We start from the raw sequence: 25,302 nt of genomic DNA, 5'->3' as shown, positions 1-25,302 counted from the left end.
GAGGCGTAAGATAAAACATCTTTATCCAAAAAAGGACACCAGGGGACAAAAAAAAAAAAAAAAAAAAACTTATCCTCGAGAGGAAGGCTAAAAGTGGACAATACAGTGGGCTGGAGTTTTACAACAAAGTAAGATGAATAACGTTAAGCGAACCCAACTTACCTGACTCATGACTAACGGAAATGATGAAGACGATGACTTTCAGATGTCTGCAAGACTTCTAAAAATAGTTTTGGGATTATATACACAACATTCGGATAATTTTCTGGCCTGTAAACTGTTTAACTGACGTGATCAAATGTACAAACGTCTAATTTCAAAGGAGCTGGCTGCTTACTTCTGATTGGAACGAATATAGCGATTATAAATCATGCCCATAGACTTCACGCTCAGTACAATATTTATTTCAGGTTCACAAGGATGAACGGCAATTTCATTCTGGCCCAACTTGATATCTTAGCCTACTATTGAAAATTCAAAAGGTAACCATATAAAAATCAAATATCTTTATCGGTTTTCAGCAGCTTTTCAAATAATGCTAATAGTAGCGAAAGTATCAGCAAATATTTATTTCATTTTATTGAAAAATTGAATAATTAACGTTATCGTGAAAGATGAACGTAACGTAGCAGCAAGATTCATAAACAAACTGAACACGCATGGTAGCTACGAAGTTTTTAAAAAATTTGTTATATTCAGTTTTATACGTGAATATTCTTTCCAGAATGCAACACCACACAGAAGACACGACGTTCTTCTAACCTGATAATTCGTGTATTATAATGTACTGACTAAGACTACGCTTCTTCCCAACGACCAGAATTCAGTGATTGGAGTCACGGAACAAGGACGCCAACCGTTCCCTTCCACACTTCGCCACTTACTGATATGATCTTTAGTGTGGGTGCCGTCGTACGCTGCGGTATTATACTCTCGCTTTCGTGGGTCAAGACTGACTCGTACGTCTGGCAGGCAAGCGTTTGTTTTGTTGTCAGAGCCATGTGGCACTGACCGCGTACGACAGCTATGGAGGGTAATTTAGACACTAAACGTTAGCAGTTGGGGAGCCAACTATAATTTGTGTTATTTAAGCGTAAAGTTCGTTTGAGCAAAACAATTGGAAAAACAAGCTTATTTCTGAGTTAAGGCACTTTCATCCTACCTCTAAAGACCGTGGCAAAAATCTGCGGTAAAGCATTGTAAGAAAATTTGTTATAATGAAAATGACATACTGGATGAATAAGGTCGCACAGAACCACACATTAACATGACAAATAAAACTGTGTGTGATAACTACAATGCTCTACTGTAACTGTGTATCTATAAGGCAACGGTTTGACTTATTAAAATCTTCATTTCAAATCTTCCGTAACAGCAAAAGGTTTTACGATAAAATCTAACATTTCGGAGAAAAAATGGGTATAAGAAATAAAATGAAATACGGAATAAAGATAACCACTTAATGCAACTCATTTTGCATAGAAAAAAATTAACAAATAAAAAATTTAATTTAAAACTGGCTCTCCTGCAAATATGAGAAAATCAGAATCTTAAGATTCCAGCATAAGCATCAGAACAGTGAAGAATATATATAATAACATTTAACATAAAAATGCAACAGATTCAAAACTGCGTGGAGGATGAATGAATAAATCACGAAAATTAGGCTATAGTGCCAAGAAATGAGGCACTTTCAACCATTAAGCGCTTATAACAGTGAAATAAGGGAGTCAGAGTGGTTGGACAGCAAGAAAAAGAAATTCAGAAAATATCTGAGATTAAGCAAAAGGATTTATAGGTGGAACTAAGGTGAAAATAGCTAAACGTTGGACAGCAAAATGGAAGCGCGGGATGCGGGAATGGATGTAGAGAAGATTAGAAGAAATATATATATATATATATTATATATATATATATATATATATATATATATATATATATATATATAAATATTAAATGTATACATATATATGTATATACAGATACTATATATATATATATATATATATATATATATATATATATATATATATATATATATATATATATATATATATATATATATATATATATATATATATATATATATATATATATATAGATATATATATATATATATATATATATATATATATATATATATATATATATATATATATATAGATATAGATATATATATATATATATATATATATATATATATATATGAAAATAAGAAGGCCCATAAAACACTATTTAAACGTTGAAACCATATATTTCGGGCACTTGTTTCTGTGCCCTGTTCACTGGTAGAATATGGACAGGTGGAAAGTTACAATGGTATATATACAAAAACATGAAGGTGTGGCCTTAGGTCTCCGATGTTATGGAGGTGGCGTTTCTTAAGAAGGAGGAGAGTGACCAAATTCCCTAGTGGTTTTGGCCTCATTAGCTCCCGTTTGGCGATGGATCTGGCAGTCGCGTTTCTTGGGTCATCTTCTTCAGGAGGGGTTTGAGGATTAAGGTGTCGATGGCGTCCGATTTCCAATGTCCTCCTGACAGGTTCATATTGTTGGTTTGATTGATGATAGCAGATTCCAGCATCTTTCTTTTGTACGGACAGCTACTCTTGAAAACCAACTCCGCCCCACTCCAGTTAATGACATGCCCTGTATTTCTGATATGTAGGAAAATTCCCGAACTCTCGAGCGTAACGTACTGATCTTTTGTGCTCTGTTATTCTTTGCGAGAGCGATCTACCTGTCTCGCCTACATAGATTTCATGACAATTGCTACATGGTATCTTGTAAACTCCGGCTTCTTCCCTTTTGTTATTTAAGTATACGTTAACGAGTGAACTCCCGATGGATTTGGGATAATGGAAAATGAAAGGATTATTAGAACTGAGTTGTTCGGTGGCCTTTTGGATGTTTTCATCGTATGGAAGCTTTATTTTGTTGTTGAAATCTATTTGTCTGTTGGGAGTGGGACCTCTATAGTATATTTTATTCGCTTTGTTAATAGCCCTCTCGATAATGTGCGGTGGATAGAGCAGTTGCGTTAGGTGTTGGCGGATCGTGTTAAATTCTTTATCCAGGTACTCATTTGAACATATCCTAAGTCCTCTGAGGAATAAGTTGCACCCTACCATGATTTTTACGGAGACGTCGTGGTAGCTTAAGAAATGAATGTAGGAGACAGCGAAGGTGGGTTTTCTATATACTGTAAATGCATACCTGTTCTGTTTTCTTATGATCAGTACATCTAGGAACGGCAGTTTTCCGTCCTTTTCCCATTCTGTTTTAAATTTTATGGTCGGAACTAGCGAATTTAGCCTATTAAAAATTCATTAAAGTCCCCAGCTATTGTCCCAGAAAGTAAAGATATCATCTACGTATCTAAGCCAGATCATATTATGGGGTTTGATAGACGACAAAAGTTCTGCTTCGAAATATTCCATGTACAAGTTAGCTAGAAGGGGTGATAGGGGACTTCCCATGCTACAGCCAAATTTTTGTTTGTAAAAATTACCATTGAAAGAAAACACGTTGTTAGTTACACAAAGGTTGATAAGTTTTAAAGTTTTATCTATGCCAAGAGGAAAATGGTCTTCATATGGTTGTAACTTCCTCTCTAAGAAAGACAACACGTCGGCAATCGGGACTTTAGTAAATAATGACTCGACGTCTAGGCTGAGCAATTTGATGTTGTTCGAGGGGATGTTTAAACTATTAAATTTTTGTATGAAATCCTCTGCATGTTTGACGTGGGAGGATGAGAAGGTTCCTAGAAAGGGTGATAACAAGTCTGTGAGCCATTTTGATAATTTGTACATGAAAGAGCCCTGCTAGATATTATGGGGCGTAAAGGAATCCCATCTTTATGTGTTTTCGGGAGGCCGTAAAAATAGGGGAGAGAGGGTTGATTACCTTGAATGTCTCTAGTAATTCTATGTCTTTTTATTGCCCCTATGGTTCTAACTGATTTGTTAAAGTGAGCAGCAATATTTGTTGTGGGATCTTTCGTTAATTTGTTATAGGTCTCCGCATCGTTTAGAAGTTCTTGAACTTTATTGATGTATGTCTCCTTGTCTAACAGAACTATTTTCCCGTCTTTGTCAGATTTGGTGATGATGATATCCCCCTTTTCTTAAGCTAACTAATGCATTTTGGAATCTTTTCGGGAGCGAATTTTGTTGTTATTTTGCTCCAAGACATTTAGCAAAATGCCTTTGAGACATGCCTCTTTCTTGTCATAATTGTTTTTTTGCAAAATGTTTATCAAAAGCAACTAGGAAATTAAGATTACTCTCAGGACCAGGTTTTAGAGCAAATGAAACTCCAAGATTTAAAACGGTCTGTTCTTCTGCAGTGAGGGGATGGTTAGAGATTCAGCACATTATTGGGAAGGCCAAGATTATTCCATACGCTGTTCCTAATCAGTCTTTTTAATTTGTAGCACAAATTTCTGGAGTGGGACTCGCTGTTTTCAATAGCACCTGATAGCACAAAATATGAAAGATATCTGTACATACCATCATCCCTGCACATGAGGCGAAGTGACGTGGTTAGCTCACTTATTTTTCTTCTAATCACATAGATGTCTTGATGTATGGCTTGTATTCTGTCTTGGAGGAATGTGCGGATGGAGTCCGGAAATGGGTCTGACACCAATGTCCAACGCGTGAAACCGTACATTTTGGGAGAAACTTGTTCCTGTAGGCATTCTTGTAGAAAATTTCTCTGATTCTTCCTCTTGTGTAACCCATGTACTAGCCGTTCGTACCGTCTAAAGATGTGCTTGACAGCTGGGTTGAAGCCGAAAAACTGGCGTAAACTGTGATGTTCCATAATGGGCAAAAATGAATGTCTTTTTCTGTAATACTACAGTGTAATATGAAAATAAGAAGGCCCATAAAACACTATTTAAACGTTGAAACCATATATTTCGGGCACTTGTTTCTGTGCCCCTGTTCACTGGTAGAATATGGACAGGTGGAAAGTTACAATGGTATATATACAAAAACATGAAGGTGTGGCCTTAGGCCTCCGATGTTATGGAGGTGGCGTTTCTTAAGAAGGAGGAGAGTGACCAAATTCCTAGTGGTTTTGGCCTCATTAGCTCCGTTTGGCGATGGATCTGGCGGTCGCGTTTCTTGGGTCATCTTCTTCAGGAGGGGTTTGAGGATTAAGGTGTCGATGGCGTCCGATTTCCAATGTCCTCCTGACAGGTTCATATTGTTGGTTTGATTGATGATAGCAGATTCCAGCATCTTTCTTTTGTACGGACAGCTACTCTTGAAAACCAACTCCGCCCCACTCCAGTTAATGACATGCCCTGTATTTCTGATATGTAGGAAAATTCCCGAACTCTCCGAGCGTAACGTGCTGATCTTTTGTGCTCTGTTATTCTTTGCGAGAGCGATCCACCTGTCTCGCCTACATAGATTTCATGACAATTGCTACATGGTATCTTGTAAACTCCATACGATGAAAACATCCAAAAGGCCACCGAACAACTCAGTTCTAATAATCCTTTCATTTTCCATTATCCCAAATCCATCGGGAGTTCGCTCGTTAACGATATGTAATAACATAAGGGGACGAAGCCGGGTTTACAAGATACCATGTAGCAATTGTCATGAAATCTATGTAGGCGAGACAGGTAGATCGCTCTTGCAAAGAATGACAGAGCACAAAAGATCAGTACGTTACGCTTCGGAGAGTTCGGGAATTTTCCTACATATCAGAAATACAGGGCATGTCATTAACTGGAGTGGGGCGGAGTTGGTTTTCAAGAGTAGCTGTCCGTACAAAAGAAAGATGCTGGAATCTGCTATCATCAATCAAACCAACAATATGAACCTGTCAGGAGGACATTGGAAATCGGACGCCATCGACACCTTAATCCTCAAACCCCTCCTGAAGAAGATGACCCAAGAAACGCGACCGCCAGATCCATCGCCAAATGGGAGCTAATGAGGCCAAAACCACTAGGGAATTTGGTCACTCTCCTCCTTCTTAAGAAACGCCACCTCCATAACATTAGAGGCCTAAGGCCACACCTTCATGTTTTTGTATATATACCATTGTAACTTTCCACCTGTCCATATTCTACCAGTGAACAGGGGCACAGAAACAAGTGCCCGAAATATATGGTTTCAACGTTTAGTGTTTTATGGGCCTTCTTATTTTCATATTACACTGTAGTATTACAGAAAAGACATTCATATATATATATATATATATATATATATATATATATATATATATATATATATATATATATATATGGAGAGAGAGAGAGAGAGAGAGAGAGAGAGAGAGAGAGAGAGGTGTAGACAGTAACCAAAATTTTAAAACTTGATTTAGGAGGGGAAAATTAGTGGTCTCAAGAGTATGTAGTGTGCAAGACTCTAAACAGTCATTCTCCATTTGGAACTGCTAGTTAAGTATACCTTAGTTTAACCAGACCACTGAGCTGATCAACAGCTCTCCTTGGGCTGGCCCGAAGGATTAGATTTATTTTACGTGGCTAAGAACCATCTGGTTACCTAGCAACGGGACCTACAGCTTATTGTGGAATCCGAACCACATTATAGCGAGAAATGAACTTCTATCACCAGAAATAGCTTCCTCTTATTCTTCACTGGCCGGCCGGAGATTCGAACTCGCGGCCAGCAGAGTGCTAGCTGAGAACGGAACCCACTCGCCCAACGAAGTACTGCTTGTAATGAAGAAAATATAAACAATGGAAAAAATGCGATTTTTTTTATTTAAAAGCCTGAAGTTGTCAAAATGTTGCAATCAATCGTATTCATTCGAAAGTTCCTTTGCATGAGAATGCAATCTTATAGTGTTTCGCAGTTACTTCGTTTGTACTTTATTAACGAAAAACTATCCATTTTCAGATTTCATGAGGGCTGTCATATACAGACCTGCTAAGTATGATAGGCATATTTTACCAGTCCTGTTTTCATCCTTACCATTAATTATTTCCAATTATGGAAAGCAGGTGTATCTTACATTTTCTGGGTCGCTTTCTCTCACAACTTCAAGTGCACTCCGAAAAAATGACATCTTACTGAAATCTCATGCCAGCTGGCTCGGCTCGGTTACATTTGTGTGCATGTAAATAATCTTATTAAAATGTGTATTAAAACTTATAAACATTTTCTCCTTCAAGAATGATGAGAAATAAATTACTCAGGGTAAAGAAAGAGGTCCCGTGAGAGAAACTGTGACATACTAACGTTCCTAAATATTTGGTGTTTGGAGCATTATTCTGCGTAAATGAAAATGAGAAATATGTGAAAAGTTTGTTCGTTGGCGGAAAAAACTCTCGGAAGAGCTTAATTCTTCAGGCAATCCCATTAACAAAAGCCTGTTGCTTATAGGTCTTGTCAAGGCAAAATTTGGCAGCGCTATAATATCAACAGGCAGCAATGGACTTTCAAATGCCTTCAGTAAATCACAGACCTACAAGCCTGCTCCAAGTCCAGGACATCATTTTTCTGATTTCATTTTCGTTTACTTTCCTTTTTTTTAATTACACTGCAAATCTTGTTGCATGACGTCTCTCCAAATACATTTTTCCATTTTAATCAATGTAAAACACTCTTAATCGCTTAATATTTACGAATGGTTTTGGATCAACCAAGGTTACTAGATTAGCTGAATGACTGATTCCAGGTATGATGTAAATGCATTTCATTTCACAGATACCAATATAATCACGTTTACGCCAGAGACAACATGAAAATGAAATAGCTTTCAAGAAAGTAAATAAAGAGTAGACACTTTCATCCCTGAGCGAAGAGAGAGAGAGAAAAAAAAAAGCCGTAGTCGCAGGATGTGGCCTTCTGCACCAATTATTACGCCAAAGAAAACGCACCCGGATTCAAGTGTTGAAATTACTACAGATTTAAGCGCAATCAACGTTATCATATGAGCGAAGAAAATGGTCTGTGGCGCAGATAAAACCGCCGTTCAGGTTCAGATTACCAAGTGTCAAAACAATGTGACAGATAAGGCATTGGGAAATTCATTACACAATGGACTTTTCCTCAGCAAACTGCCTTGCCTACCATTCAGTTCTATCACCGTTTTCTTTGCCTGGCCGAAAACGGATTATGCTAATCCACTCCCTCACGTAATTTCCCATGGAATGGAATGGAGTATAAAATTTAGGCCAAAGGCCAAGCGCAAGGACCTATGAGGTCTCTCGACGCTAAAAGAGAATTTGCGAGTAAAATGGTTTTATAGGTGCAACAAGAGGAAAACCTCGGAGTTGCACTATGAAACAGTTACTAGTAAAGGAAGGAAAATAAGATGGAAGACGAATATGAACGGAGGCACAGTTAAAGGAATGAAAGGGGTTGCAGTTAGAGGACAAAGGGAAGATGCAAAGAATCTTAAGTAATGCCTACAGTGCATCGCGGGAGGTGCACTGATGGAAGTACCCACCTACGGAGGGTAATTTCTCATACCCGATCTCTTATATCAGGCCCCTCCTAAATAAAGGTTCATATTATCTTACGTTTTGGTTTCTCAATCACCCATCTTAGAGTACTGTAAAAATGACGCAACTTTACATTGCTGATCCCTTTGTGTAAGTAAACTTCCCCCTTTTCCTGTGACGTCAATGGAGAGGTTGGCCATATGGTGGCGTGACATAATTATTAGTTTGGAGGGCTCCAGGTACCGCTTTCTATCAACAACGAGTTATTGTTTCACGACAACAGAAAATGACGGAAACAACAAAGTATACAGGTGAAAAGGTTACACTCATGTCATTTGATCACCCTTGAAGCTGGCAGTGAAACAGGGACTCTCATCCTCTTGCGAAGCTTTTCCCCAGTTTAAAAAAAAGCGATAGCTTAAACCATACTGAACTCAAAGGTTGTTATGTACTCGAAAATCTACGGGACGGAAGAAGACAATCTTCCTCTCCCGCTAATAGCCGCCATACCCTATCCCCAAGGAAAATCTACCATCATTTGCAAGTAGGTAAGCGTAAGAATTTGTATTGTTTCATACAGGCCTCTGTCAGAAGGATTTTATCACATTTCGCAAGGAGAGTCCCTTCGGGTTTCCAGCAATCTGGCTCACTAAACTGCAGTAAGAATTGCGTTGTTAAGTCGTATATTGCTCCTACGGGGGTGGAGGCAGGAATTTCAACAGCATAATGATCACATTATCTACCACAGAGTGGTTGGCAAAACTACGTCAGTGAAATCTTTCTAAGGATACTGGAAACAGCATTTAAATATACTGATCGTTTGAGCTGACACTAAATGATACGCATTCTCATATAATATTTTCATGTACAGTATCTGCTTTCTCTTAGCTGTCTCCTGTGATTGGCCCGGCAAGTAAGGTAATGCATAGTGCAAGAAAGATCTTTATCATTTGAAAAAATATAAAACTTGCTTCTATGGGTAAAGTTGGCTTCAGGCTTGATCTAAATTGGCAGTGGTGTTAAAATATAAACTCTTAATTAGTTTAAATAGTTTTGTGAGCTGCCATAAAGTCAGCCAATATACGATTAAACTGATTTTCCACGTAGTGTGAAATGAGACCACTCGTCATAATTACGAGAGAACTACACCTATACGCAGAGCTGGTTTCTTTACATGGCTAGTTGTGTACTTCACAAAAAACCGGGCTCTGTGTACAACAAATATTTAACTGTATGCACAGAGGTTCTGCTTACAGACGGCAGGTCGTATACAAACCTGATATATATATATATATATATATATATATATATATATATATATATATATATATATATATATATATATATATATATATGGAAAATGTTTTTGCCACACAAAAGCCAGGGTCTGTCTGTGTACTTTACACAAAACCGGTCCCTGTGTACAAATATTTATTTGTATGCACAGAGGTTTTGCTTACAGATATCAGATCGTATATAAACCTGGATAATATATATATATATATATATATATATATATATATATATATATATATATATATATATATATATATATATATATATGGCGAATGTTGAGCCAGACACTGGACCGGGTTTTTACACACAAATTACCTTTATGCTAGGTATCTTTCACACTGGGTGCTAAATGAGCCAGTGTTGTTACGGATATACAGAGGATGTGTAAGCAATTTTTTTACATATAAATTATTCAAGTCATTTTTGTAACTTTTCACCATTGTAAGGCCATTCTCGCTGGAAATCTGTTAATAAACCAAAACCAATGAGCTAGAGCTGAACACAGCAGAAAAGCAAAGGATTCTAACTTATCTTATTAATTAACTGAACTTACCCACTAACTTAAAAATGGCAGTAACCTTGCTTATAACTACGAAACCATAATCTACCTACTTTACGACTTGAATGTAGAAACCCAAACTGCCAATAAACTTTTCTTCTCAAATTATTTTTGAACTGAATGAGCTTTAGGATGACTATTCTATATAATCTTGAAATACACACACGGAACTGATAGGGTCACATTGGTATGGGATCGTAATGCTTATAAAGCATTTGACAAAGTACCGTATTTGCTATTTGCAAGGTTCTTGATCTCATATTAATCACTGGTCGCTGTCGCTGTTTTAATAAGTATATCTTTAATGCTCATTTCCTACTTTGTTTTGGAAGAAGTTTTAAGAGTGGATGCCCTTCCCGACTCCAGCCATTCCCATTTGTCCGGGCTTGGGAATGTAAGGTTCTTGATCTAATATGCTATATTCTGAGCGCAGGCCGTAACCTCTGGGCCTCTGTGACAAAGCATAACCCTTACAAATCATGGTTTGATAAAAGTCTACAGGTGCAACCGACCCGACAATCAATGATTGGCAATTAGTTCTCCGGGGTTGTACTGTACAGTTTTTTGCAGTCTGTATAGGGCTGTCAGTGTTAAGCATGTAGCTCGAATACCTGTTGCCGACCAAACTGGATGAGAGAAAGCTTTTCTTGTTTTAATTGGTTATCCGAGGGTGGACAACAGTTCTTGCACTGGTCTTCAATGGGTGCCGGCACTCGCCAAGCAATTTTTGGCCGTTGAACCTCCGCAGCTGATTGGCAATTAACTGGAGAAAAATAACCGATCGGCAACTGACTACTTCCCAAACGTTCCCTGAAAAGTTAAGTATATCTTAGTTTAACCAGACCACTGAGCTGATTAACAGCTCTCCTAGGGCTGGCCCGAAGGATTAGATTTATTTTTACGTGGCTAAGAACCATTGGTTGCCTAGCAACGGGACCTACAGCTTATTGTGGAATCCGAACCACATTATAGCGAGAAATGAATTTCTATCACCAGAAACAAATTCCCCTTGTTCTTCACTGGCCGCTCGGAGATTCGCACTCACGACCAACAGAGTGGTAGTTGAGAACGGAAGCAAACGTTCCCTGAACATCGACAACATACAACCACCACTTTACGAGCGACTGGCAACCCCTTATCGACCCTTTGCCAATCGCGCTGCGAACGTTTCTTCATGTTGCAGACCACGTCACAGGACGACAGAGGAGCTACTACAACATCATCACCTTCTTCCTGTTGCATCAGCAACCCAGCATCTGGAACTGTTTTGGTGACAACGGATGAATCTTGTTGTGATGTTACCTCACCAACATGTGGAACACTCCTTGGTTGCCTTACGCCAGCAAGAGCCCAAGGGCGCGCGCGGTCCATAAGTGTGGTCAAGTGCGAAAGGGAATACGAGGTCTGGTGTGGACCTACGTATTCTTCCAACCACCGGAGATAAGGCTCCTCCAGGATGCCCCATATTGAATGCCCTACTAGATATAAAGTGGTTGATAATCCGTAAGAGATTGCCAAGCACCTCGTGAACATCGGCCACTCATGAGCAACCAGTTGTCGATTATTAAAAATCGGTTACCGATCAGCTGCTGAAATTTGCACGAGTAGTTGGTCATAAAGTCTTCAAAATCTTCGATGACCGGATAATTTTAGTGTACCAATCAGCACCGTAATGACTAGAGCATTAATCTACAGACGGGGCTCAATATGTCAACAAAGATGGGGCACTGGGTGGAACTGAGTTTATTTCTATTTCAAATACAAAATATAAGAACACGTAAAGCAGAAATTATCTTGATCACTTTGTGGCTGAGTGGATAAAATCACCGTCACCCCTACATTTCTGAAAAGACATATTCGAGTTCTGTCCAAGGTAGATGCACTTGTAATTTATATATAGCCTAAATATTTGAAAAACAAAATTTCATGGGTAAAATTAGCCACAATGTATCACACAAACACACATTTAAATTTATATATATATATATATATATATATATATATATATATATATATATATATATATATATATATATATATATATATATAATATATATATATATATATATATAATATATATATATATATATATATATATATATATATATATATATATATATATATATATATATATATGTGTATATATATACACACACATACAATACAAAATTTCATGGGTAAAATTAGCCACAATGTATCACACAAACACATTTAAATTTATATATATATATATATATACATATTATATATATAATTTATAAATTATATGTACATAATGCTTGCAGTGCGATGCAAAGAATTTACTATCATATGTAAAACAATTTTATTATTTACAGGATATGTTTGTACACACTTTGTAGCCTCAGTGGGAAGGTAACCTTTGCACATGAAAATTAGTATATCCGTGAAAGTGTTTGTGGTGTCAGGAAGGACACAGAACAGCTGTTGAAAAGCTACTTCCACAGGGAAGACTGCACAAATTTAATGTTCCGTGCATTTGCTGAATAGGTTAAGAAAGTCTACTTTCGAAAATTGATAGTATTTTAATCTCCCATGAGCGGTTTACTCCACTTTTACTTTCAGTGTTCTCTTCGCTAGAGGTGCTTCGTAGTGAATATGAAAAAAAGCTCCAACGTCGCTAGCAAAGAAGACTTTCAGCGTCATATAACCTAACCGCTGAAGTTTCCCGTGTACTGATCTCTCTCTCTCTCCTAGGCGTTTTTTGTGATCAAATCTGTTTTTTTGTTCTTCGTATATTTTTTTTTAATCTTAAAACAAAAGAGATGTTTTTCTTTAACGATTACTTGTAAAATTTAATTTGGCTGACTTGAAAGTCATATTAGACAATTATTTTTTTCAGGGGGCGGGTGAGGTAAGGGAAAAGAAACATGCTGAATGGTGACTCATTTTTATTAAATTTTTACCTTTCGTCAAATAACTGGCATTTCTTCTTTGTGTATTGAAATGTCTTTATTTTTTGGCTTGTTGCTCTTCAACAAAGAAGGGATGCATATTAATGTTTCGCAAAATTTATGAGAAACCACTTTCACTTCTGCTGCTTGAGGCATTTAACTGAATCAAAACATTCGGGTGAGTCATAAACATTTTGTAAAGATTTAACACAGAGCTAAATGTCGTCCTCTCTACAAAACGTTGGCGACAGAATAGAGCATAACTGCATTCGTGATTCGTTGCTGTTATTCTGTTATAAGCTTTTAGGAATATTTACAAAGTCCTGTGCTAGAAAACCCTTATGTAAATCGCTTGGTTGCTTGCAAATCGAAAGGAACAAAAAATAGTTTGAAAATAGGTCAGTATACCCAAAATAAATGACCAAATAAATATAAACGGAATTAAATCTACATCAAGCAAATTTAGAAAATGGGTAGGGAAAGAGGGTTTCTCAGACTATGCTCATTTGTTTAGTTTACACGATAAAATTGTATTTCAATAGGCTAACCTAAGCTAAACTATTATGTATAGTTAAATCAGTTTTCCACTGCTGATATTCTGTTAGGATTCGGTGCTGAAAATAATCTTGTTGAAAGTGTAAATCAAACAAAGAATAAAACCTGACCACTCAAATGGCATCACATAAACGCCCAGGAAAAAAAGAAAAAATGCGGTCAGTTTATATGGTGTTGACAGTCTTTTGCTGGCGTCCATTTGAACATTTTTTTCCTATTTATTACGAAGCAACTCAAGCGAGGAGAACATTGAAAGTAAAACTGGAGAGAGAGAGAGAGAGAGAGAGAGAGAGAGAGAGATAATTGTCCTCTCCCAATCCATATTATACTTCGGTTTCTCATAAAAACGCAACTTCTGACATCTTCTGTATTCGATAACTACCACCAGACCACCAGGAGCATAATTTGTTGTTACTAGCTTACGCCACGACCCATTATGGTTGTTGAAACCAAGTGGATTTGCAACCAGTAACCATTACATGTTCTTTACTGTCCGGCAGTAGTAAATCACGTCTTTTCTGCTTAATAAGAAAAGTGAGATGCTTATAAAATCTGCCGAAACGTAAAAATTAATGCTGAAATTTTTGTTTGCCGTGAGCACGCGTTCATATGCTTCAAGTGACTTACGATGGTAGCGCTATGCAGACACGAGCTAACAAATAGAAAGTTACCCATAGAAGCACTAAAGATAACACCAGTCATCGAACTCAATAACCAGAGTCTATGGATTTCTCTGAGACAATAGATAGTAGAAGAAGAGCACTACAAGCACCCAGGTGTTTGCGGAAGCTAAACTGCAAAGCAAAGGTGATTGCTTACAACACAGGGATTCAGACCTCTCCATAGAAAGGTTTTAGTTAACCACATTTACAAAACGTGTTAACATTACCAATTTTCAACGAAGTGCAAAAGGAATCGTTTCAAGCAAAAAAAAAAAAATAATAATAATAATAAATAAACAAAAAACAAACAACTTGGCGCTAAATAATCGCACACAAGCAACAAGGTCAAGTAAGAGATTTTGAATTTCAGGGGTTCCGTACCTCAGTGGTTAACGAACTCGCATCAACAGAAAAAAAAAGAGATGAAACCATTTTCTGAAAAATTCATTGTAACCCTGTTGGCCTAAAAGGTAACCTAGGCACGTGGGGGTTAGCCAATTGCAGCCAGGATAGAAAAATGCAAGGGGCTAGCAACTTCATCTTAAAAGGATTGGCAAAGAACTGGAAGTTTAACACCTTTCTGAACCAGCCCTCTATATATATATATATATATATATATATATATATATATATATATATATATATATATATATATATATATATATATATATATATATATATATATATATATATATATATATATATAATTTCTTCACAGTCCCAGTAGTTCCAAGGCAAAACACCTTCCCATGATACATTATCTCTTTTCACAGAAACTCGGGCCTCTCAGATATGAGGCCCTTTTAATCCGTCATCTTTTTATGACCGTCTAGCCAAGTCTTTCTCTATATCTCCATCTCATTCTTCTTAACACTTTCCAGTTACATGAACTTTTCATCAACCTATCCTCTATTCTCTCTAGGTTATCAAACACCTCAAAACGTGCTAATCACTCTTCCCAGCTGCGTTACCTTTGGCCTTACATTTTTATTGTATCTCAAGATTGCTCGCTCTTTCAAGACTTCGAACTCCATTATATGCCCCACAAGCAAATTCACTTCAGCAGCTCCTTTTCTCTAACACGCATAAAACAAAAACCTCCACGCACCCCGGCTCTCGCTTTCGTGAACATTATAAAAACATTTTATGTTACCCTCATAAAAGTTGCGCTTTTCTGCACACGCGACTGATGTGTATTATGATATGGAACGTCCATTAATTCATTATAATTTGACGGCTGCAGTAGCCCCCGAACAAAAAGAGTAATTTTCAAATGAACTTCACTCGCTACAAACTACCTGCTGTTATTTTTATCTTCTGGGAGCCATGGTGTAGAGTAGACGCAGCTAAGATCAATTATACTTGTATATTCTTAAACTAAGATCAATTATACTTGTACATTCTTAAACTATCTTGAACGAACCTCTTCAAAGAATATTCAGTGAAATCGCTTAATATTACGAACTGATTCAATTGATCAGCAGATAAAAATGAAAGCTAAGTGATTATAGTCATAAGCTTTCTAAAAATGTTCCTTTTCATTACCAGTCAGCAAATACAGAACTGACCCTTTGGTAATCATTTAAATGTAAACGATTTCACACTTCGGACTTTCTATCTCTCTCTGAATTATCTCCGATCCCTAATTTTTCGTTGCTAGGTAATTACTTACGGGTCTCGCCTCTGCACTTGCAACCCATCTCAGTTACAGCATATTGTTAGTAAAAGTAAACATTAACAGTTGGTCAACCTGTTATATGGGGAAAAGTGCGTAATATCCACAGGCGATGTGGTTAGTGTGGATAAGACTTCCGGATCTCTTTTAAATTGCGGGGTATGCAAGATGAGTTCTTCATTGACACACGGGGTAATTGTTACCTTGCCGCTGGTAATTTTCCTTACTCACAATTGATAATTATTCCTTCAATTTTTCTACTGTTTACTCCATTCATATCTTTGGGATAAAATTGTACAAATGTGTATTATTAATATTATTTTCTAATGGGTTCCATTATCTCATTCTGACATAATTTATTTTCGCTTCATCTATCGTCTGTTCTTCCAAAAATATTCCGATTCCGTGTTGAAAGAAATACTGGGTCGGTTCTTACTCTAGCTAATCTGAATTTTCATACTCATTGTATTGTAATTCGCTTCTCTCCAGGTCCCTCGCTGATTTTCAGATATTTTTAAGTAGCAGTTTTCTTATTTTGATGGTGAAACCCTTTCCTTTCTTTATTTTGCGCATTCAAACATGGGGTATTTTTTAAAGCATAGCCGGGCATCTCGTTGCTTTGCATGATCTCTCTCGACCATGATTATTACATTGTTACTATCTTCCCTCTGAGAATTTTACCCCCTTTCATGCCAAAAGATGCTCAAGAGGGAAAAAGGAGGCCGATGTGGCAAGCGTGTCTTTCAAAATCGGATAAAACATGCACCAGTCCATTAAGCGCCTACTTCATAAATTGCCGACAACTCGCAGACTGGAGCTGTTGCAGGGCCTGTGGGGAGAGATCGTGAACTTTTAGGATGGTCTGCAGAGATCTGGTTGAGACTGGATCCACGACCTTTCACTATTCAAGTCAATTTATCAAAATGTCTCCTAATCTCAGAATACGCGCAACATCCGTGAGGCCAGGATACATAATATAGCAACGCCCTGGCCCGACAGCGCAGTCTCTGTTTTAAACGTTGACATTGCCAGCTCTAATTCTCTCCACTCTTTACTCTTGGCTCAGATAACAGTCACTCAATAGGTACACCAGGTTCTCTTAACAAAAAATGCAGGTCAATCTCCCATGACCTCCAAGACGCCTACCTGAGGCCATCTTCGTCAAACTTACTAAAGGTGCCCTTGGCAAAGTCAAAGTCAGACGGGATCAGATGCGGCACATCCGATCAACCTATTGGTGCGTCTGAGGAGATCACTAAATATTATATCAGGAGGAAGAACGCCACAACGGCCCCCTTGAAGACCCGTGGTTAGGCTTTTTCTTGAACATCAGGAAGTCCACATTTTCTTCTATTCTGCCAATTTTGTACTTGCTTTTACCTTGCTGGTATGTCATTGGGCACAGAAAGAAGCCCTGTCTCTGGACAAGAAACAAGCTGGTATAAAAAGGGCGCATGCGCTCATTTGGAAAAATCACCTTCCAGGAATGTTTGCATACATCATAAATGACATGGCTAGTGCCATCCTCAGTCAAGTTGAAGAAAATCATTGATAGCGTTCAACCCTTGGGAAATAGACTAGGCTCCCCCCTCCCTGGAAAGGCGAAATTGACTAAAGCCGGCATTAGTTGTCTATTGGTAAGCATCACACTCAAGTTAACATCTTTAGATGTACTTATTTTTTTTTTCCACAAGACTTGGTGTCCATTTTACGGAATTCTTTCATTTCCATACTAATATCAATCTTTAACATGCAACTGAAGAATGTCAGTCGTTACAAACAGAAGAGGATCTCTTGAATTCAAAATTGCGGTTACGTGCATTGTGATTGGGATCGTCACATCTGTTTCCTTTGAAGTGTTCTGTGCATTAAAAAGTTTATTTGCTTCTTCAGCAATGGTATATTTCATTTATTTTATTAACAGATTATTTAGCATCTTTTCATGAACGTATAAAATCTTGTGTGATGCCCAGAACCTTCACAGACTTAGCTCTTACTTTTATTAACACTGCTGTAACCTATAGCCTCTACTAAATACCCAGTCATTTTCCCTTTGGACTATTGAGGAAAAAAAAAAAAAAAAAAAAAAAAAAACTATTCGCTAGTTCTCATACAACTGTAATTTAGCCTGAAAAGTCAGCTTCAGCTTAAGTAAATCCACCCAGACTCTTCTCAAATTACCTTAGAAACTTTACTATATTATCTCCATGGAAGTTGATGGTGGGGCAATAGGGATCTTCAAGAATGAGTAACTTTAAGATTGGTTTAAAACCAAAGAACTAAGTTCACTACCTAATACAGTAATGCATTTTACGGCCTTTGCACTAGTAGCTAACGAAGGTCTCTGGAAGCCTTCCTCAATCTCGAGATGATATTCCTGTCAGTATTTTGATGCTGAGCTAAAGATACTACTGATAACCTATAAATACCTCCTTATGTGTCAACATTTCATCGTGAGACTAGCTTTTTTGGGACCTATCATAATCATGACAACTAATTTCAGACTGCTACCAATTTTAACAATAAAAAGAACAATCGAAGTATATATAAGAAACTCCCCCACACAAAAATTCAACTGTAACAAGAGGAAGACAAAATCTCCAAAACTTACAGCTGAGAGAATGTATTAGCAACCAAAGAACACTCATGGCAATTGCAAGAAACCCACAAAACATTGAAACCCTTCACTCAGACTAACTTGTGCTTCACCTGCATCTACAAGAATACGTCACTAATCCCAACGAAGATGTCAGGAAGCAAAATTCATATGTACAGATAGGTTTAATCGTAGCAAAAACAATACATTGTAATAATGCAGGATCTACGTACAAGTCTCGGAATATGGAGTATCAGTAAAAACCCCTAAAAATACAAAATCTAAAATCAATTCAAATAATGTAGTAAAGAAACATAGGAAAACTAGTTTTAGTTTTGGATTATAATTTTGTCCCATTTTCTGATGATCCAGTTGATTGCCCATTCCAAGATGGGGAGCATGAGGAGTGGGGTGTGTCACACTTCGATTGTGCTTCAGATAACATTAAATGACAACCTCTAGCCCGCTGTAAAACCCCGAAAGTAAATCACTGTACCAAAAAAAAAAAAAAAAATGGTGTCCTCTGGTGCAGTATAAGACCCCGTATGTTAAAAACTGAATAATAAAAAAAAGAGGTTAAGTAAAAAAAAACACAAAGTTAATATCTAAATAAAAATGTAATAATTAATATCTGAATGAAAAAAAATAATCAAATAAGGGTAACTTTTGGAGTCGTGTAAAACCGGTAGGTTAATGACCAAATGGAAAGGATACAAAATATACATCAACCTCCGGCAAACTGAAAAACCATTACCTAAAGACTCCATAAAAAAAGGGGGGGAATACGTCTGGCCTGGTGTAAAAAAAATGTTAATGACAATATAAAATTAATAAAAAAAAGGGGGACTTCTGGCGCAATATAAAAACCCGTAACTTAATGCTATTGATAAAAACTATAAAAAGATAGTCTTTAGTATACTATAAAAAATACCTTACGGTGACCCGAAAGTAAAAAAAAAAAAAAAAAGGCCTGAAGTTGGCAACCTCTTGGCACTGCCTACAAACCCGGAAGTTGATTTCTTGAAAGAAAAAAAAAATAAGACAAGGAGGAAAATTCTGGCGCATGTGGAAATCCCCAAATTAATGCTACAGAAAATTTAAAAAAGGGGAACTCAGGGCATGGCGTAAAAATTATCGACAAGCCAAAGTAAAAAAGAAAGGTGGGGGAGGAAGCATCCTCTCATGTGGTTAACAAAAATTTAAGTTAATACCTGAATGCAACAAAAATCAATAAAAGAGGGCAAACTGTAAATTAATACCGTAATAATAATAATAATAATAATAATAATAATAATAATAATAATAATAATAATAATAATAATAATAATAATAATAATAATAATAGTCTGTACAGGCAAGTGGTACGACCATATACCCGAAAAGTGCAAGAGAACGAAAAATTCAAGGTACACTGGGATTGTAATTCAAAGACTGACCACTTGATACAGATTTGACGACCACATCTAAGCCTGGTAAATAAACACACGAAGTATCTCTGATAGATGTGGCCATACAATACGATACAAGAGTTGAAGAAAAAGGCAGAAAGAAAAGATGGAAATAAGGAAAGTATCATCCTGGGAGCAGCAATAGTAATCCCAGAGGACCCCAGCAGTAACCTGGAAAGAACCGGATGCACATGCCTCAACTAGGGCTTGCTCCAGAATATGCACTGCTGACCACTACCAGGATAACTAGGAGAGCGCAGGAATCTTAAGATGATAGAAGGGTACAGCACGTATCCATATCCGAGATACCAATTTAGCAAGGTTGTGAGAAAAAAAAATGATAATACACAGAGTAAACAAAGTATGAAAGTGAATGATTAAGCTTACGCTACTGAATAGTATTCATAATAATAATAGCAAAAAAGTCAAGTAACATTTCTAATAATTTAGTAATTACTGAAAACAACAATAGATACGGCACCTGCTTTAATAATTACTTTTTCGCCGGAGACCTCACCAACATCCATGGATGATGAAAACAAAAGTACTGAGGGCCAGAACTTTTGTATTCACTAACGACCTAATGCGTCTAGCCTTGATACGAACATCAAAGCATCTTCGGGGCAACGGAAAAACAAAGGCGGTTTGTTAATAGATTTGGATAAAATTGGATAAAATAGGGACTGCACCAGCATGGGCCCATGCCAAAAGGTATGGCATAATTATGGTCAAGAAGTGATGTGGATCTCTGGACACCAACTAAGAAAGACACAAAACAATGCCTCCAGCACCAGGTAATTGTGGCCACGCGGATGAAAAGCAGGTCATGTTGATGGAACAATGAAAAATCTGGGTCAGAATTAGCCACCATTAGTTAATAAAATGCAAGAAGGCTACCTCACAGCTGAACTGGAAGGGAGAGATGTCCTCTTATTATAACAGTAGGTAACGACAAGTTTAATCATTTTACCTGAAGTGGGTTTATATACTTACATATATACTTTACAGAAATATTGTCACACACTCCTGTGATTTTTTGTAATAATTATTAGGTTACATCTATCAAGCAGTATACTGTGGTATCTGTATGATGTGTATAAATAGCTCCTTCTCTCGCATAGGCGGACAGACGTTTTGACAAACAATTAGAAGTAGAGCCTATACACCTTATGAACGAGCAGGGAAGCCCTCTTTCCATTTGTGCTTTAAACGGCAAGGGTGGCTTTAATGATATATATGGTCTTTTGCTCTGTATTTCATAAAATACACAATAATGTTAATTTTATTATAATCATCAGCATGTTTTACATTTTTGCTTGAAACAGTTATTGCGACTTAATAGGTCTTGCCTGGAAACTCTCAATTCTTGTTGGGTAGGCGAGTTCAGTTCGTCTATTTTGGTTATCGTCGTGTCACCCCTTTTAAAAGTTCCTCTTCGCTGAAAGTCACTGTACTGTTTACGTACGTACTGGTTAAAATTGGCAATAGGAAGCAAGCTACACTTTGGCTATTAGATTCCCTATGAACCTAGTAATCCTGTCTCCCTTCAGGACTGACCTGAACGATACCAATAAGTCGACTGCCGACAGCTTTTAGAATGCTTACGGTATTTCTCCTTGTGTCTTTCCGTAGAATGCGAAGACAACTGAATTCGAGTAACAAGATTTGGTGTTCGTTTAATCCTGGTTTGATGTAGGCTAACTTAATGGAATAACACCACAAAAGGCCTTTCACTGACATGCATCTTTCAGGTTCCTCCGTGGGTGGGAAATATTGAATGGTTGTCACTTTGTAATATTGTGTATGTACGCATGTATGAACGTATATATATATATATATGTGTGTGTGTGTGTGTGTGTGTGTGTGTAATCTGATAAAAAGCGGTACAATAAATTCGAGTAAAACCAATATAAATGAAACACAGGGAGAACATAACAGCATTTTCAAAAGTTTGAATAGCAACTGGCTGTAAGATTCGCCCTTCAAAATTCTGCCATTTTAAATAATGTATTACTAAATACAGTATTAACCGGACTTCATCACAAACTGATTAAGGTTGCGCGAATTATTTTAAAAGTCGGACACTTGAAGCTACGTTAATCAAGACTGACAACACGAATCTATCACAACAGTTAGAAACCAAATAAGAGGGACCATATCGTTCTAGATGCCACCTAAACGACGAACACTGCTTATCCTTTGCGAGCTCTTGCTCCTTTCAGCAGCCTATAAAAAAAATACTGACAAAATCTGTAGGTTAAAATAACACAAAAATAATTATGACCAATAACTCACCTTATTAGACTTCAGTACAGGGCAATAATTCCAAAGTAAACTTACAACCCTAAGAGAACAACCCTCGAAACAACAGACTGGGACGTCCTACAACCACAACCTCTCTCTACCAAATAGCCATGCTCTCTGCTTTCGACCGCCATGCTTTCCTCACCTTTACAAACCCCCTCCGAATCCCCAAGACCACATGCCCCCATGATCTTGACTGATTGATTGATTATGAAATTTAGGTCCAAAAACTAAAAAATTAAAATTTTTCTTACTCATCACAGTGAAACAACTACAACATCAAACGAAACACAAAAACAAGCAGACAACAACATAAATCTACGTGGAGTACTATTAGCAGAAATCTACTCCAATTCAAAGTTCCTCTTCCAGGCACTCCAACTCATAGTCCCTCATCCTGGCAGGAGCATGCCTTTTTCTCCTGGGATATCTCCTATTATCATCACCCCTCTCTTCATTCGCCTCCTTCTCACTAGACTTCCATGAGGAACTCAGCAGCTCAATCCCACGCAAGTCTAACACATGACGTGGCATACCATCCACAGACACATTATTTTTAAAATTAATTCCAATTAAGACCCCCTTCTTCCACTGAGTAGTGCAGTGCAGGACTTCCGATCTAAACGCTATACTATTATCCATAAGAATCTCATCTACAGGACTTCGTTCCAAAAAAATCATATTCAATATATCTGCTACTTCCTTTGCACTCTATCTCTTCAGACCTCTCCACAATGTAAATCTGCTGGCACCACTGTCAATTATTGACAAACAAATACGGTACACTCCTATGATGTGTGACATCTGTCTCTTCCAATCTCTGTCCACGCTCACACTACAGTACCTGCCTTGTGCACCACTGGAGCCGGACCAATTGACTGATGCTGCAAACAGCTTTTCTCATGTTTCACCATTTATTTATCAATTTTGGAGTCTAGTTTTTGTGCTAAAAATGCAGTCCTATCTACAACCATTTGAAGCCTGTTGTGCAATTCTAATAAAAATTCTTCAGTAAGCTCCCTCACAATGCCCAATTGTTGCTTTATCATCATCTCCCCTACTCCCTTTGTATGCAACCTCTTATCCTCAATGATAACAGATTTCATCTACCCGAGAACAGTAGCAGAATCATTCCTAATCTCTTATTTCTCTAGCCCCACTGCAGGGCAAGATTGATGCCTTTTACTACAGCTTCCAATTCGGCCACATTATTATGATTGCTGTCATGTTTCATTCGCAACCAAGCTGCATCCTCAATCACAACACCACCAATCTCCAACACAACTCCCAATGCTAAACTACTTGCATCGCACCAAAGAACCCCATCCTCAGACCGAGAAACATGCCACTGCCCTTGCACTGGATCATCTTCGTTTACCTTCTGGACAACCTCTTTGAGCATCAACACAACATCTGGGTCTACATTACCGTCCCATGACCCACCACCTGCTTGTCTCTTCACATAGCCACAAGCTACTCGTAGCCAATTGGCAATAGGGTAGTGGCCCACCAATTTTCCACAAACTGAAAACAACTCTCGTCTTGATTTCTCAACCGAAATCTCTGGGATGACATTATCTCTTGCAAAACACTGAACACCATCTTTCTCACTTAAGACCCAAAGCAGCACTCCCAGCCAAAGTCTCAGGTGGCTTAGTAATCAATCCATTCAGTTTTAAGTATGTGACCAACTCAGAAGCTGGCAACTGAGTTTTGTCAACCAAAATGTTATTGATGTAAGAACTTGTAGAGCCTTTTATGTCTTCACTCCTCCTCAAAACCGTTTTTAAAATTTAACCCATAATTCGAGGAGCAGAATTCAACCCAAATCCCAACCTTGCTAAACAGTAAGTTTGCCCTTTATAATTTACAAGTTGATGACACCACAGCTTCTTGGTCACTCTAATTTGCAGATGTGTTGACTTCAAATCTACAATTGCTACGTTACCTTGCATTCTGCGCCATTCCCTTAAGGTCTTACCACAAACATCAATAGCATCATCTCCACTATGACACTCAACAACTTGTCCACGTCTCTAAAGTCCAGCACTGGTCTAACTATATTTTTAGTTGGCTGCTCAACAGCCATTAAAGGTAACACCCCATCCTCAATCTGCTTGTCCCAGAAGAGCAAAATACCCTCTTCAATCCATCTATCTACTTCCCTCTCGAACTCCCCTCTCTTCTGTTCATCCCATCCTTTATCATAACCACCAATCTTATTCGTCAACTCTACTTTGTTTCCCTCTTTGATGAACCACTCTACTGTACATTGACTACCATCAAATCTTGCCACAAAATCTTTATCTTCAATTATAATAACACTGGAATTACCACATGCGTTAGCCATGGCACCACACAGAATTATCACTTAACTTCTTGCCTTACCAAATAGAACTTTGCCCTCTGCCAATGTAACACCTCCAAACCCATTGACTGCATTCATGCCAAACTTAAATCAATACTGTCAATTAGTTTCTCAGCCATTAAAGCACTTACAGTAATTACATCATCAACACTCAATTTTACACATGGTTCACCTTTACACAAGATCTCTCTCCCTTCAAAGGCAGTTATGACCCTTCCTCCACTAACTTTATCCAATAAATGTAAACCAAGAACTGTAGTAGAACAACCTGTGTCCACCAAGCCCAACACAGAATACCCATTCAACTCCGATTTAACTGATGGTAACTCGAATGGGGTGCCCTTACACCAATGATGGGGAAGCTATTGGCACATCAGCCAGCCTTTTCTTGTTTCCCGAATCACATTGTATTGAAATATGACCCACCTTTTTACACTGGAAGCACACAACTGTTCCCCAGTCCTTACAATAACGCAGTATACGTGGGC

General features: G+C 37.7%; 1 protein-coding gene across 8 annotated transcripts in view; it reads right to left on the bottom strand.

Moving 5' to 3' along the window:
- The window catches only part of LOC136841606 (zinc metalloproteinase nas-4-like), a 129,253-nt gene that overhangs the window by 100,757 nt on the left and 3,194 nt on the right, over positions 1 to 25,302 (bottom strand). For 4 of the 8 annotated variants that reach the window (XM_067108674.1, XM_067108675.1, XM_067108676.1 and 1 more), the window contains exon 1: positions 163 to 300. The exons of the other annotated variants lie outside the window; for them this stretch is intronic. In XM_067108674.1, coding sequence (XP_066964775.1) covers positions 163 to 171 — 9 coding nt within the window. In that variant the 5' untranslated portion in view covers positions 172 to 300. Of the gene's footprint in view, positions 1 to 162; positions 301 to 25,302 lie in introns of those variants that run through there. 8 annotated transcript variants of the gene reach the window in all.

Source organism: Macrobrachium rosenbergii, chromosome 9 (genome assembly GCF_040412425.1).
Source record: "Macrobrachium rosenbergii isolate ZJJX-2024 chromosome 9, ASM4041242v1, whole genome shotgun sequence".
NCBI classification, from domain to species: Eukaryota; Metazoa; Arthropoda; class Malacostraca; order Decapoda; family Palaemonidae; genus Macrobrachium; species Macrobrachium rosenbergii.
Note: the sequence above shows the minus strand (reverse complement) of the source record. Positions and strands in the feature narration are given on the sequence as shown.